Genomic DNA, 13941 nt, shown 5'->3' with positions numbered 1-13941 from the left:
TTCTGGGAAATGGAAAGCTGAGTCAGTGAGACACTGCCAGCCGCCGCCATGAAAAATGAGATGTAAGGTACTGGTAAGCCACGAGGCACATGGCAACTTATAGACTAATAGAGATGGGTTAATTTAAGATATAAGAATAGATAGCAAGAAGCCTGCCATGGCCATACAGTTTGTAAGTAATATAAGTCTCTGTGTGTTTACTTGGTTGGGTCTGAGCGGCTGCAGGACTGGTGGGTGAGAGACATTTGTCCTGACCATGGGCCAAGCAGGACCAGAAAAACTCTAGCTACAAACTTTTATCTTTGGAAAGGCTTTCACCTGATTACTGATTATCAATTCCCTAGACTACACAAGACTCCATAGCTTGACCAAGATTCACTCCATGAACAACTCAGATCTTAAGACCTCTAACGGCATGAAGTTTGGAGTAAGGAGAATTTGACAGTGCAGAGAGAGCAGGGCAGGTGGCTGTTGAACCCTTATGGAATGTGAGAACAGTATTTTGCTTTAAAATGCAATATCTTATCAAATATTCCCAAGGACCAATTCAATGGCTAGCAAGGGCCTGTTCCTAATTCCCAAGGTGAATAAAGGGAAAGGAAGCTTTTAAGCTGTTGGCAAGTCTATCATGGATTTTCCCTTCAGGAAGGGCCTTCTCATCTTCATGACTTTCTTGAGAATTAGCTCTCTCTGTGCCCACCATCCTTCATTTTTTCAGTCTCTCAAAGAAACTACACTCAGGAACCACTGGGCAATTAGATAGCAGGTTAGATTTATCTTTCGCATAATTCTTTATTGGGACAAACAACTTCAGTTTAGAGCTGGAGAGATGACTCAACAGTTAAGAGTGCTTGCTGCTCTTGCAGAGGACCAGAGTTTTGTTCCCAGCACCCACACTGGATGGCTAATAACCACCTATAACTCCAGCCCCAGGGAGTTACACTCTCAATACCCTCTTCAGGCACCACACACATTATGTGCATACCCACAGTCAGGCACATGCATGTACACTGAAAAAAACTTTAAGGAAATCATTAAAACTGCTTTGTTTCCTTACCCTATATTCAATTATGTATTATTTCCAGAACTTAAAATAATAACAACAACAATAATAATATTCTCATAGAAACTGAGCAAAAAGGTCAGATAAGGCAATCCTTGGTATAGATATGGCAATCCTTGGTATAGTTCACAGGATCCTGTAAAACAAAGAACTTGTCCATGATTAGGAATCCTCTATTCTTTATAGAAATGAGTATTCATGGCTCCCATCTAGTCTTTAGCTTGCTAGGTTTGGGGTGTGAAGTCTTTTAGCCAGACACAAAGTCTTTAGTACAAGTGAGCTCTGCCAGACAGGTTACTGTTGCTTCTAGGAGTGCCCCACGATCTGGCCTTGTTGGAGGAAGTAGTCACTGCAGGGTGGGCTTTCAGGATTCAAAAGCCCACGCTAGTCTCTGTCTCTGTCTCTGTCTCTCTCTCTCTCTCTCTCTCTCTCTCTCTCTCTCTCTCTCTCTCTCTCTCTCTCTCCCTCTCTCTCTCTCTCTCTCCCTCCCTTTCTCTGATTTCAGATCAGGATGTAGCACTCAGCTACCTTTCCAGCACCTGCCTCCATGCTACCATGCTCCCCACAGTGATGATAATGGACTCGGCCTCTGAAATTGTAAGCAAGTCCCCAATTAAATGTTTTCTTTATAAGAGTTGCCTTGGCCGGTCGGTGGTAGCACAGACCTTTAATCCCAGCACTCAGGAGGCAGAGGCAGGAGGATCTCTGTGAGTTCAAGGCCTACAGAGCAAGTTCCAAGACAGGCTTCAAAGCTACACAGAGAAACCCTGTCTCGAACCCGCCCCCCAAAAAAGAGTTGCCTTGGTCATGGTGTCTCTTAACAGCAACAGAACAGTGACTTAAGATGGGCATATACCACCATACCTAGCTTTGTTGTTGTTTTCAAAAAGCTAGAAATAAATTCAAATTCTATAATGTGTGTATGAATATATGTGTTTTTGTGTTTACAAGTGAACACATGTATGGAGGCCAGAGGACAACCTCAGCTCTCATTCTTCAGGTACTATCCATCTTGGGATTTTTTAAATCTTGGGGGTGGGGGGAGGACAGGGTTCACTATGAGGCTTTGGCTGGCCTGGAACTCACTATGTAGACCAGGCTGGCCTTGAAGTCATTGCCTGCCTCTGCCCCTCCAGTACTAGGATTAAAGAAAGGCACGTGCCATCACACATACTTAAATTATTTATTTTTAATGTGTATAGATGTTTTACCTGCATGTATGTCTATGCAACATGTTCACATAGTGACCACAGAGGCCAGAAGAAGGTGTTGGATGCCCTGGAACTGGAGTTCTGGACGGTAGTTGCTGTGGGATGGTCTGTATGTCAAATATGTTGCTCTGATTGGTCAATAAATAAAACACTGATTGGCCAGTGGCCAGGCAGGAAGTAGGTGGGACAAGGAAAGAGGAGAATTCTGGGAAGCAGAAGGCTGAGGCAGAGACACTGCCAGCTGCCGCCATGACCAGCAGCATGTGAAGACACCGGTAAGCCACCAGCCACGTGGCAAGGTATAGATTTATGAAAATGGATTAATTTAAGCTATAAGAACAGTTAGCAAGAAGCCTGCCACGGCCATACAGTTTGTAAGCAATATAAGTCTCTGTGTTTACTTGGTTGGGTCTGAGCGGCTGTGGGACTGGAGGGTGACAAAGATTTTTCCTGACTGTGGGCAAGGCAGGAAAACTCAAGCTACAAATGGCGCCCAATGAGTTGGCAAGAGTTTCTACCTAAAACCTGAGAAAAGATTCTAAAATGGAGCTAAAAACAGCTTCCTAATTGTCTCTCTCAAATGAGCAGCAGCTGCCGGTTTGAGTTACTGGCGGGTTCCTGGCGTGTGCGCTCGATCTGCAGTATGGCGGGAATGAGGCCTCTGCAAGTGGCACATTAAGCTGCATGGTGGATTTAGCCTTTGCTAGTACAAAACAAAAAGAGGTTTCTGGGCTACACGCTGCTTTGATAAGAAGCATAGACCCACTATTTCTGAGAGTTGATGGCTCCCAGAGCTGGCGGAAAACGTACCACCGCCATGTTGGGAAGCTGAAGTGGGCAGAGCCAGCAGCCACAGTGATAAGAAGGCTGCAGTTTAAAGCAATAGGCTCAAGGTAATATAAAAAAAAGAAGCCACATAAAGATGGCTACCACACAGAGAATCTGGATTATGTTCTCTTTGATATTCGTAACTGAAGAAAAACATTTGATTGCAAAGGCTGTTGAGTTATGCCAAAATGTATATTTTAAAGGTACCTTGACTTCAAAATTTGGATATAAGGATATGTTGCTTTGGAAAAGAGGCTCTGCTTTTGTTTCTACAGAAAGCCAGAGGCTATGGATTTGTTCCAGATTAAGATACATCAGGTTTGACCAGCCAAGACCACCTGAAAGGTCTCCGATGACACCATGGCCCAGATGATCCAACATCCAGAATCGTTTCAAGGCAACTGGCTCAGACAATACGGTCTCACGGACTACTCCATGATCCTAAAATTTTCTTTGTGTCCCCATAAGATACAGCGCCCCCCTCCAGCAGGAAGTAGTAAGAGAAGCTACGCCCAAATTCCCAAATATACCAAGCTGACTTTGGAGATGTATAAAAGTTAAAACCTTCCCTTTTTAAAAAAAGAAAAGGGGAAGTGCTGTGGGATGGTCTGTATGTCAAATCTGTTGCTCTGATTGGTCAATAAATAAAACACTGATTGGCCAGTGGCCAGGCAGGAAGTAGGTGGGACAAGGAAAGAGGAGAATTCTGGGAAGCAGAAGGCTGAGGCAGAGACACTGCCAGCTGCCGCCATGACCAGCAGCATGTGAAGACACCGGTAAGCCACCAGCCACGTGGCAAGGTATAGCTTTATGAAAATGGATTAATTTAAGCTATAAGAACAGTTAGCAAGAAGCCTGCCACGGCCATACAGTTTGTAAGCAATATAAGTCTCTGTGTTTACTTGGTTGGGTCTGAGCGGCTGTGGGACTGGAGGGTGACAAAGATTTTTCCTGACTGTGGGCAAGGCAGGAAAACTCAAGCTACAGGTAGTAAATTGCTATGCAGATGCTGAAAATCTAATCTGGGACTGCTGAAAGAGCAGCCAGTGTTCTTAACTACTGAGCCATCCCTCCAGCCGTCACCTTGATTTTTGAGACAGGTTGTCTCATTAGCCATTAGCCCAGTAGGCTAGGCTAGCTGCTAGCAAGGACCAGGAACGTGCCTGTCTTTACTTTCACATTGCTGTGATTTCAAGCATGTGACACCATACCCAACTTAAGGACTCAAACTCAGGTCCTCATGCTTGTATGGCAGGCATTTTATCGACTGAGACTAGTCCTGGTTTTTTGCTTTATTTTGGTTTAGTTGGGTTGGTGTTTTTTTTGTTGTTGTTGTTTTGGGTTTTGTGTGTGTGTGTGTGTGTGTGTGTGTGTGTGTGTGTGTGTGTGTGTGTGTTTACTTTTAATGGACATTGTCAAATGATTTTATTAAAAGGCTCTTACTGAGTTACAATGTCACTAAGGCATTGTATGCCCTTCCCTACACTCCAGAGAAATGGGAAACTGACAATACATCTTGCTCTGCATTTTATTAGCTAGGGAAGCAGTTCTCAATGTTACCTCATTATTTAAGGTAAGAATGACTGAGGCTATGAAGTGGATCAATATTTAAGAGCACTTGCTACTTTTGCAGAGGACTTGGGTTTGGTTCCCAGTATCCTCATGGTAGCTCCTAACTTGTATGTAACTCCAGGTCCAGGGAATCTGACACTCTCTTCAGTAAATAGTGAAGAAATGATTCTGCGGAGTTATTAGCTATCCTAATCATGTAATTCAAAACTTACTTAAGTATCTTCTTAGTAAGTGAACATTTAACAGGAGATGAGTAGTGGGCTTAGTGCCTGTGTTAGTATCTCAGGAATAGATCTGGTCACAAAGAATGTTCTGTTACAAAGGGATTTTCAGCCCAGGTGTGGTTTGTATTCTTGTATTGTGTTCTTGTATTCTTCACACTTGGTAAATTTAGGCAGAGAATTAGGAATTTGAGGGTATCTTTGGCTACATAGGACCCCATCTCAAAAACAAAACAACACAAAATATTAAAGGGTTTTACAGTGTAAGCATACAGTTATAAATGAAGGAACCTGCTTTTAGGATCGGTTGCTTTTAATTTTTTCATGTTATGGGGCACTAAATCTAGAGCCTTGTGTATCATAAGCAACTGCTCTACCACTGAGTATGTACACAGCCTTCTTTTTATTTTTCACTTTGACACAGGGCCTCACTGAGTTTTCCAGGAGGCCTTGAACTTGCTTTATAGCCTAGACAGGATTCAGTCCTCCAGTCCTAGCTTCAGACCTATTTGTAAGAAAGGACATTGTACTAGGAACTCAATAGTGCTGAAGTTCAGTTGGATAAAATTACCTTGACACTCTTTAAGTGGAGTAGTTTTCTTTGCTGCTGACTCTACAAGGCCACTTTAGAGGAGGCACAGCAGGAAATAGCCCTGTACTGGCCCTGCATCCTCCAGGGTTCCCTTCCCTCAGAGGGCCATGCATTCAGGGGATAATCAGTCCTTGACTTTGCTGCAGAAAAGATGTTCAGGACCAACTAGAATGAGGCAGAGATGGAGTTCATTAAAAAGATTTTTAACTAGTCGGGCGGCAGCGGTGCACGCCTTTAATCCCAGCACTCAGTATGCAGAGTTCGAGGCCAGCCTGGTCTACAGAGTGAGATCCAGGATAGGTACCAAAACTACACAGAGAAACCCTGTCTTGAAAAACCAAAAAATAAAAATAAAAATAAAAAAAATAAATAAATAAAAAGAAAAGAAAGAAAGAAAGAAAAAAGAAAAAAAAAAGATGTTTAACTTAGATTTAAACACTGCAATTAATAGGAAGAAGCACCCAGGGAAAGAATCACTTATACTGAGGATGTGGATGTCAGCCTCATAAAAGAAACTCCTGCTGAGGTGTATTAGCAATCACCACATGTCATTTTGGTGACTCTAAAGTTTTATCTTAAAGGTCACCAGAAGCCTTTCTTACTTCTTTGTGATAAGTGAGACTATAGTGGACTCTGGAAGGTGCCTTAGATGGGTTTACAATCCGATAAGATGAAGTGTGGGTGTAGTGTAACATTAGACCTAGAAACTGCAATATTATGTGATAAGGAAAGAGTGCAGGCAAAAGGACACATGAATCCTGAAAGAGGATATGAAGTTGTTTCTCTAGTTTCAACTTTATCACAATTTTTGTGGTACATAAGAGAATAAAAATGTAATTGAGGTAGGTGTGGTGGTACATGCCTTTAATCCCAGCACTTGGGAGGCAGAGACAGGTGGATCTCTGTGAGTTCAAAGTTAGCCTAGTCTACATTAGTGAGTTCTAAGACAACTTTGGCTACACAGTGAGATCCTATTTCAAAAAAAAAAATGTAATTGATAGTGAAAAATGTAAAATCCTGAGCAAAGCTCCATGACTTCAGAATGGCTTTTTTAACTATACAGAAATGTCCGGAGATGTATAGCGTTTGCAGCTGGACAAGTGTTTGTTTGTCTGCTTCTATTTAATTGGATGCTGTTTTTAATTTTGAGTTCACTACAATTAGATGATTTTACCTTAAAATTAAAAAAAAGTGAAAGCATGGGTTGCAAACGTTGCACACAGTGAAGACTTTTCTTATTTCAAGAGTCCAAGAACAGGTCAGGTTTGCTGCTGGGAAAGGAAATGGCCATAGATGGTGATGTACACTCAGGCCTTCAGCATTCTTTACTGTGGTGTTGACATTTCTCACTTAGAAACACCACTACTGAGAGCAATATTATCTCTATACAGTCAAATGCCACAGCAAATATTACCTTTATTGAAGTTTTTGACTCTCAGCTGGTGAGACAGAGACTTCAGCCGTACTCTGGGGTTGAGGGCTCCTCTCTCTCCTCCAGGTCCCTTAGTTTTCCTTGCCTTTCTGCCCTCTGTCCTGCCTGAATCAAGGGAAGCAATAGTATTCTATGTTGTGAGTGCAATCAGAAGGTACAGAGCAAGGAGCAGCTGTGCTATGCCCCTCTCCCTTGGCCGATGACCACAGGAAGATGACTGTATGGTTTCCTTATCTGTTACTTTCTCTTTTGGGTTTTGTTATTTTTGTCTTTTTGTTTGTTTGTTTTCTGAGATATGATCTCTTTGTAGTCCCAACTCTCCTGGAACTGATTATGTAGACCAGGCTGCCCTCGAACTCACAGAGATCTGTCTACCTCTTCCTTCCTAGTGCTGGGATCAGAGACATTCACTACCATGTGCATATCTATTACTTTCTATGATCCAGTTTTTAGTTCAAAAAGTCTATTCTCTGGGCTTCACAGGGTCTCTGATGTATCTGCAGTCTCTAATATTCTCATACATTGTTCAGTTGGTAACCACATTTACTTACTGAAAAAGGTCAGGGCCACTTAAAACAAGCAGAAAAGTCAACAATGGGGCAACACAGTGCCCTTCTGCTCTTTATTTTACAGACTTTCAAGGACAGAGACTAAGTCATAGTATCTCCTCTTTCGTCAAGTTTATCCTGGCAATTAGAAAGTGTTGTTGATCAATGTGCTTATGCCAGAGTCAGAACTAGGTGTTAGTGACATGAAGATAAACTTGATATGTTTTCTTCTTTTTCCAGAGCATATAACCAAGCAAGACACATCCAAACAAGCAAGTACAGTAAGCATTATGGGGCCATATAAGTCGGGGACAGAAGTGGGACACATTTTACCAGAAGAGAAGCTTGAGCTAAGATATGGAGAACCAAAGGACATCTGGGGAGAAATTTTGAAAGAAATTTGAGAATAATAATATGTATAGAGTTGTGAACAGATGTGGGTATCTGTGAGGAAAGTAATGTAGCATAATGTGGAGAGGAGGGAGGAAATGAAACTGCATAACCAGGAAGAATTTGGGATTAGAGGTGAAGGAATATGATCTTCACCTTGGGTGGATCCTGATGCTCATGGCAAAGCATTCTACTGTGGTTTTGTGGGTTAATTTTCAAAGTTTTCTCTGCTAGGAGAATGTAGGCAGTAAAGAACCAAGACATGGAAATGGACCTGAGTCAGGACACGCCATCATGCTTGCCCATAATTGGGACTGAATAATTGTTTGTTCATGAATGAATGAATGAGTAAATGTAGGTGAAAACAGTTCACCATTGTCATTTTTTGGCACACCATATATATATATATATATAGATAGATAGAGAGAGAGAGAGAGAGATGCTCTATGCTCTGGGGACAGAGAAATCACAGAGTTTCTTTGTTGGTTCAGAGGACTTTAGAGTATTTTTATGGTAGAAACAACTACAACAACAAAAACCATACAAAACAAAAAAAATTGAGAAATTATTCTGACCCCCTACATGCAAGATGAGCCAAAAAAGGATCAGTCCTGAGCACACATTAACTGCTGGCAAAGGAGGACATATCAAAAGCTTGGGGAAGGGACTGGGGAGGGCAGGGTGTGAAGGTCAGACACTCCATTCATGCTGTGCTCCTGGGAAAATGTACCGGCTCTTCACCCTTTCCTGTACTCTCTTGTGGAGCCGACACAATGTCTACTCTCTGGTATTCTCTGAAGGTATTAGCAGAGTTCTTAGACTAGGCTCAATATAAGACATCTAGGGTAGTCTGTTTTTTAGTGCTGTAATGGAATACCTGAGGCTGAGTACTTATTGACCCCATGGGCACAGCAGGGCCTTGACCAGTCTGCTGAAAGCAGACAGCATTGCATAGGTGGCAACATGCATGCGAGGAAAACATCACACATCAGGGCAGAGAGCAAGACCAAGACTGGGGTGCAAAGAAGAAAGTCTCTTTGCTTCCTTTCTGGGCAGCACCTCCTGCCTCATACAAAGAACCAAGATTCCACAACAGGTGTCTTTGGAGGCACACTAATTCTAGAGCCCTAGCAATGGCTTCCATGGTATAATTACTGCTGTGGACATATACCTATCTGTTCATAGAGGAAAAGCACCAAGGGTGTTGCGGAAGCTGGGATGCAATGGGGAAACTGAGTCAGTTCACATCACCTTTTCTGTAAAGATGGCAAGAAGAGAGTGAGGAAGGGAATTCTGGAGTGGGGATTTAAGAGAGAATGACACAAACACAGGATGGTGACATTGCCATTCAGAAAGGAAATGGCTGACAGTGTACCCAGTTCAGGTCTGTCACCCCAGCACTTGGAAAGCCAAGCAGGGATACTGGACTCAAGGCCAGCATGCTCTACCAACGGAACAGCCCCTCCCCCCACAAATGTGACAATTAGAAGTTCAACTTGGCCATTTTCTATCTATTCTCTTTTGCTGTCTTTTTTTTTTTTTTTTTAAATAGGTCTCTCTTTGCAGCCCTGGCTTTGCTGTCCTGGAACTCACTCTATAGATCAGACTGGTCTCAGACTCACAGAGATCCTCTTGCCTCTTCCTCCTGACTGCTGGGATTAAAGGTATGTGCCACCCTGGCTTCTCTTTTCTTTTTTTGAGACAGGCAGGGTCTCATGTAGCCCAGGTTGGCCTGGAACTTAATATGTAGCTAGTTGAAATGAACTTGAACTCCATTTCCTTTCCATCACTATGAGTGGAATCACTTAACTTCTCTATAGTCAGCATCGAAACAAAGCCTGACAGCCATTGATTAAGTTTTTAAACTTTCTTAGTCTCAAAAGATGCTATTTTTAATTATTTCCTATTAAAAATATAATGTTTCTTTTCCTACTGGTTTAAAAAAAATAGTATAGATGGTGCTGGGGATGTTTCTCAGAAGAAAGAGTTCTTGCCCAGCATGCAGGAAGCCTTGGGCTCAGTCTCCAGCAGCACATAGACTAAGCATGGTGGTGCACACTGGAGGCGGGAGGGGCAAATTCCACATCGTCCTCTGCTACAAGGCCAGTTTGAGGCCAGCTTTGAGAAACTTGAGACCTTGTCTCAGAACATACAACAACCACAAAAATAAAGTAAAAAGAAGGAAAGAACATGTGTCCTTCCCGAATCTCATTCCCAAGAAGAATCCATGGCTTAGCAGTGTAGTGATAATTTTATGATGTTGTTTGCAACCTGCTCTAAATGAAAAAATCAGCATTCAGAGGACATTTACTGTATTTAAAGTGGCCATCACTCATTCACTTAAAAAGGTTTTTCTGGTTGGCTGGTTGGATGCAGTAAGGATTGCCATGAGTTTGAGGTTTGCAAGGGGTAGTGCAAGACCCTGTCTCAAAAAGCCAAAGAAGAAAAAGATTTCTTTTACTTTATGCATATGAAATGTAAAGGGAATTCATTTTCCCCTGTAGATCTATGATTTCTGCTACCACGATTGTTTCAGATTCAAACAATACATGTATTTAAAGATTGTGCATCATAGCATGTGCTCCTGAATCCACACACTGTTTTACAGTTTCCTTTGCTGTCTTGGAAATGGCCATGCGGGTTCTCTTCAACTCTTCTGCTCATTGGCCACTTCGTGAGTCTATCATAGAACTATCTCTCTGGGCTCTGAAGGGTGGGTAGTTAATCTGCTTTTCATTATAGCTGAGAGTTTTGTAGTCACCTTTGCACACATATATGATGATGTCTGAGAGAGATACTGCTGAGTGGAAGGGAAATTCAGAATCATGTGAATAGAGAAATTAAATCTTGGGCTGCCATCCTGCAGCCTCCTCTCATTTTTATCAGAGGCCTCATTTAGAGGGTCTGTATAGGAGCCATTTCCTTCCTTCCTTCCTTCCTTCCTTCCTTCCTTCCTTCCTTCCTTCCTTCCTTCCTTCCTTCCTTCCTTCCTTCCTTTCTTTCTTTCTTTCTTTCTTTCTTTCTTTCTTTTTCAAGACAGGGTTTCTCTGTGTAGCCTTGGCTGTCCTGGAACTCACTCTGTAGACCAGGCTGGCCACGATCTCACTGAGATCCGCCTTTGCCTCCCAAGTGCTAGGAGTAAAGGCTTGTGCCACCACCCAGCAAGGGGCCATTTTTCAAAGAACTCTCTCTGACAGTTAAGCTAAAGAAAATGTCAGGTGGGAAGATGGCTCAGTGGTAAAAATGCTTGCCCCACGGCCTGACACTCTGTGTTCGATCCCATCCACCTTAGCGGTACTGTGCACCCGTACCAGCCAGCACTCCTACTGTGGGAGGCAGAGATAGACTCAGCTGAAGCCCTGGGTGACCAAGCCTGGAGCGAGCAGTGCGGAGACTGCCTCAGCAGGCTGATAGGAGACTGACCTCCACGCATGCGCCACACACGTTTGTGTAACCCAGGGTTTATCAATTCTGCTTAGAACTGGAATCTGAACTGTTTCAGGCTATTCTGACCTGTTCTGTGTGGTCACACCAAAATGTACCGCTCAGCTGTTAAGAGTACTGGTTGCTCTTCAAGAGGACTCGGGTTTGTTTCCCAGCACTCACATGTCGAGCCCATCTGTTTATAACTTGCAGGTCCAGGGGATCTAACATCCTTCCTGACTTCTGTAGACACCAGGCATGCATGTGGTGCACAGACATACACAAAACTTAAAAAAAAAAAAGATATCCACATATATGCATAATCGTTGAAATGTGTTCAGGTTGAAAACATATTTTAAAAGGAGAAATAGTAATCACACAGATATACATGCAGGTAAAACACCAATGAACATAAAATAAAGATAAATAAATTGTTTTTTTAAAAAGAGAAATAGTAATCAAATAGGCATCGCAACCCATTGGTTTCAGAGACATTCTGCTTCCCTGTGGGCATGGTTTCCCTTGGCTTCCAGCCTCTCACACTTGTTGCTGGAAGGTGACTGTCTCTGAAGCTAATTTGAAAAGCAAATGGACTGTTTGCCTTTTCCAAACCCTTGTTTTTTGTTTTTTATTTTTGTTTGTTTGTTTGTTTTTTGGTTTTTCGAGACAGGGTTTCTTTGTGTAGTTTTGCGCCTTTCCTGGAACTCGCTTTGTAGACCAGGCTGGCCTCGAACTCACGAAGATCCGCCTGCCTCTGCCTCCCAAATCCTGGGATTTCGGCCTGCCTCTGTCGGCGTGCGCCACCACCGCCCGCCCAAACCCTTGCTTTTTAAAAGTGTTCCTTAATGCCTTCTAAATTTGTTCTACAGTATTTCAGAGTTTTAGGTTAGGTTTCCGAGAAATGGAAACGCATTAAACTCCCTAGTTCCCTGACATGGTGTAAAATTAGGTCACGGATGGTGTCTTTTGGAAGCAAAGCTTCCTCCTGAAAGCCTGATCTTAGCGAGGGTAGGCCCGCAGGCGCTGGGGACGCAGCTCGGGCGGTCCTCGGATCATCCCTGCTTGACACCAGCACCTGGGGTCCCGCAAGGCGGCGGGAGGAGACCCGCACCGGGGTCTCTACCCTGAGGACAAAGGGTGCATCTGGGATCCGTGCTGCAGCCTGCTGTTAAGGTTTCCGCTGCTCCAGGTCCCAGCCGGATTGCTCACCACGTGGGCGCCACTGGGAGGCGGGTCAGGGACACTCGGGCAACTCCTCCCCTGCCGCCCAATGGACAATGGCTTTGCTTCGGGACCCGCGCTGATTGGCCGCGTCAGACCCGCCCCTCCCTGGATATAAACTCGAAGCTCGGAAAGACTCCAGTTGGTTTCATACTTGGCAAAGTCCTGCTCTTCCCGGCGCCAACATGCAAAAGAACGTCTCCCCGAGCGGCTACCTGCCCAGCTTCCAGCACTTTGCCACTCAGGCCATTCACGTGGGACAGGAGCCCGAGCAGTGGAATTCACGCGCCCTGGTGATACCCATCTCGCTGGCCACCACTTTCAAGCAGGACACGCCAGGCCAGTCCTCGGTGAGCGGCAGGGCGGGCAGGGCGAGCCGGGAGGCCCGGCGGACTGCCGGAGCGCTCAGGACACGTGGGTGGTCTCGGCGATTTTCAGTTAAAAATCAGAGTTGTAATTTGGTGAATTCTGTAGCAACGAAGCCAGTCCCCCTTTGAAAAATGAAGAGCCTTGGGCTGGTGAGACGGCTCAGCAGGTGTGCTGTCTAGTTTTATATCAACTTGACGCATAATCATCTGAGAGGAGGGTACCTCAACTGAGAAAGAGAAGATTAGGCTGTGTTGATTAGGCTGTAAGCAGACCCGTAGGGCATTTTCTTAATTAGTAATCAACGGGGGAGGGCCCAGTCCATTGTGAGTGGGGGACCCTCCCTACCCCCAAGCTGGTGATTCTGAGTTCTATAAGAAGATGGGGGGAGCAAGTCAGTGAGCAGCACTTCTCCATGGCACTTGCATCAGCTCTTACCTCCAGGTTCCTGCCCTGTCTGCTTTCCATGATAAACCAGGTACATGGAAGTGAAAGAAACCGTTCTTCCCCCAAATGGCTTTTGTTTGTGGTGTTTTATCACAGCAGGTAAAGGAGCTCGTCACCAGACCTGACCATCCTAGTTCAGTTCTATAATCTCTGTGGTGGAAGGAGAGAACCAGCACCTGCACACTCAAACACACACACTAAATAATGAAAGTCCTAGAGATTTAAGATCACTTCTGATAAGTGTATCCAGTTAATAGCTACTGAATACTTACACACCAAATGCATGGTTAGAGTCTATGTGTTACATGTAGTCTCATCCATTGTTAACTTAGCCTGAACTAAGGTCTTAGTGTTCAGACTGAGATAGAGGAGATAGAGGATTACCAGCACTAGAGTAACCTAGGGTCACCAAGGCTCGTGCGCAATGAAGCTGGCTTTAATTTATCTTGAACCCCCATCTTCTGCATGGTGCTACATTGTAGCTGTGATAAGTAATAGTTTAAGCCATTTCATCATCTGAGACAGTGGTTCTCAACCCATGGGTCATGGTGATCCTTTCACAGGGGTCTCATCAGGTATTTACATTGCAATTCATTAACAGTAGCAAAATTGAAGCTATGATAGAGC

General features: G+C 43.9%; 1 protein-coding gene across 1 annotated transcript in view; it reads left to right on the top strand.

Annotated features, from left to right (window-relative positions):
* The first annotated feature begins 12632 nt into the window (after positions 1–12632).
* The window catches only part of Cth (cystathionine gamma-lyase), a 34574-nt gene continuing 33265 nt past the window's right edge, over positions 12633–13941 (top strand). The window contains exon 1 of the mRNA XM_006974906.4: positions 12633–12851. Coding sequence (XP_006974968.1) covers positions 12687–12851 — 165 coding nt within the window. The 5' untranslated portion in view covers positions 12633–12686. The remainder of the gene's footprint in view (positions 12852–13941) is intronic.

This window comes from Peromyscus maniculatus, chromosome 6, assembly GCF_049852395.1.
Source record: "Peromyscus maniculatus bairdii isolate BWxNUB_F1_BW_parent chromosome 6, HU_Pman_BW_mat_3.1, whole genome shotgun sequence".
Taxonomy (NCBI): domain Eukaryota; kingdom Metazoa; phylum Chordata; class Mammalia; order Rodentia; family Cricetidae; genus Peromyscus; species Peromyscus maniculatus.
Note: the sequence above shows the minus strand (reverse complement) of the source record. Positions and strands in the feature narration are given on the sequence as shown.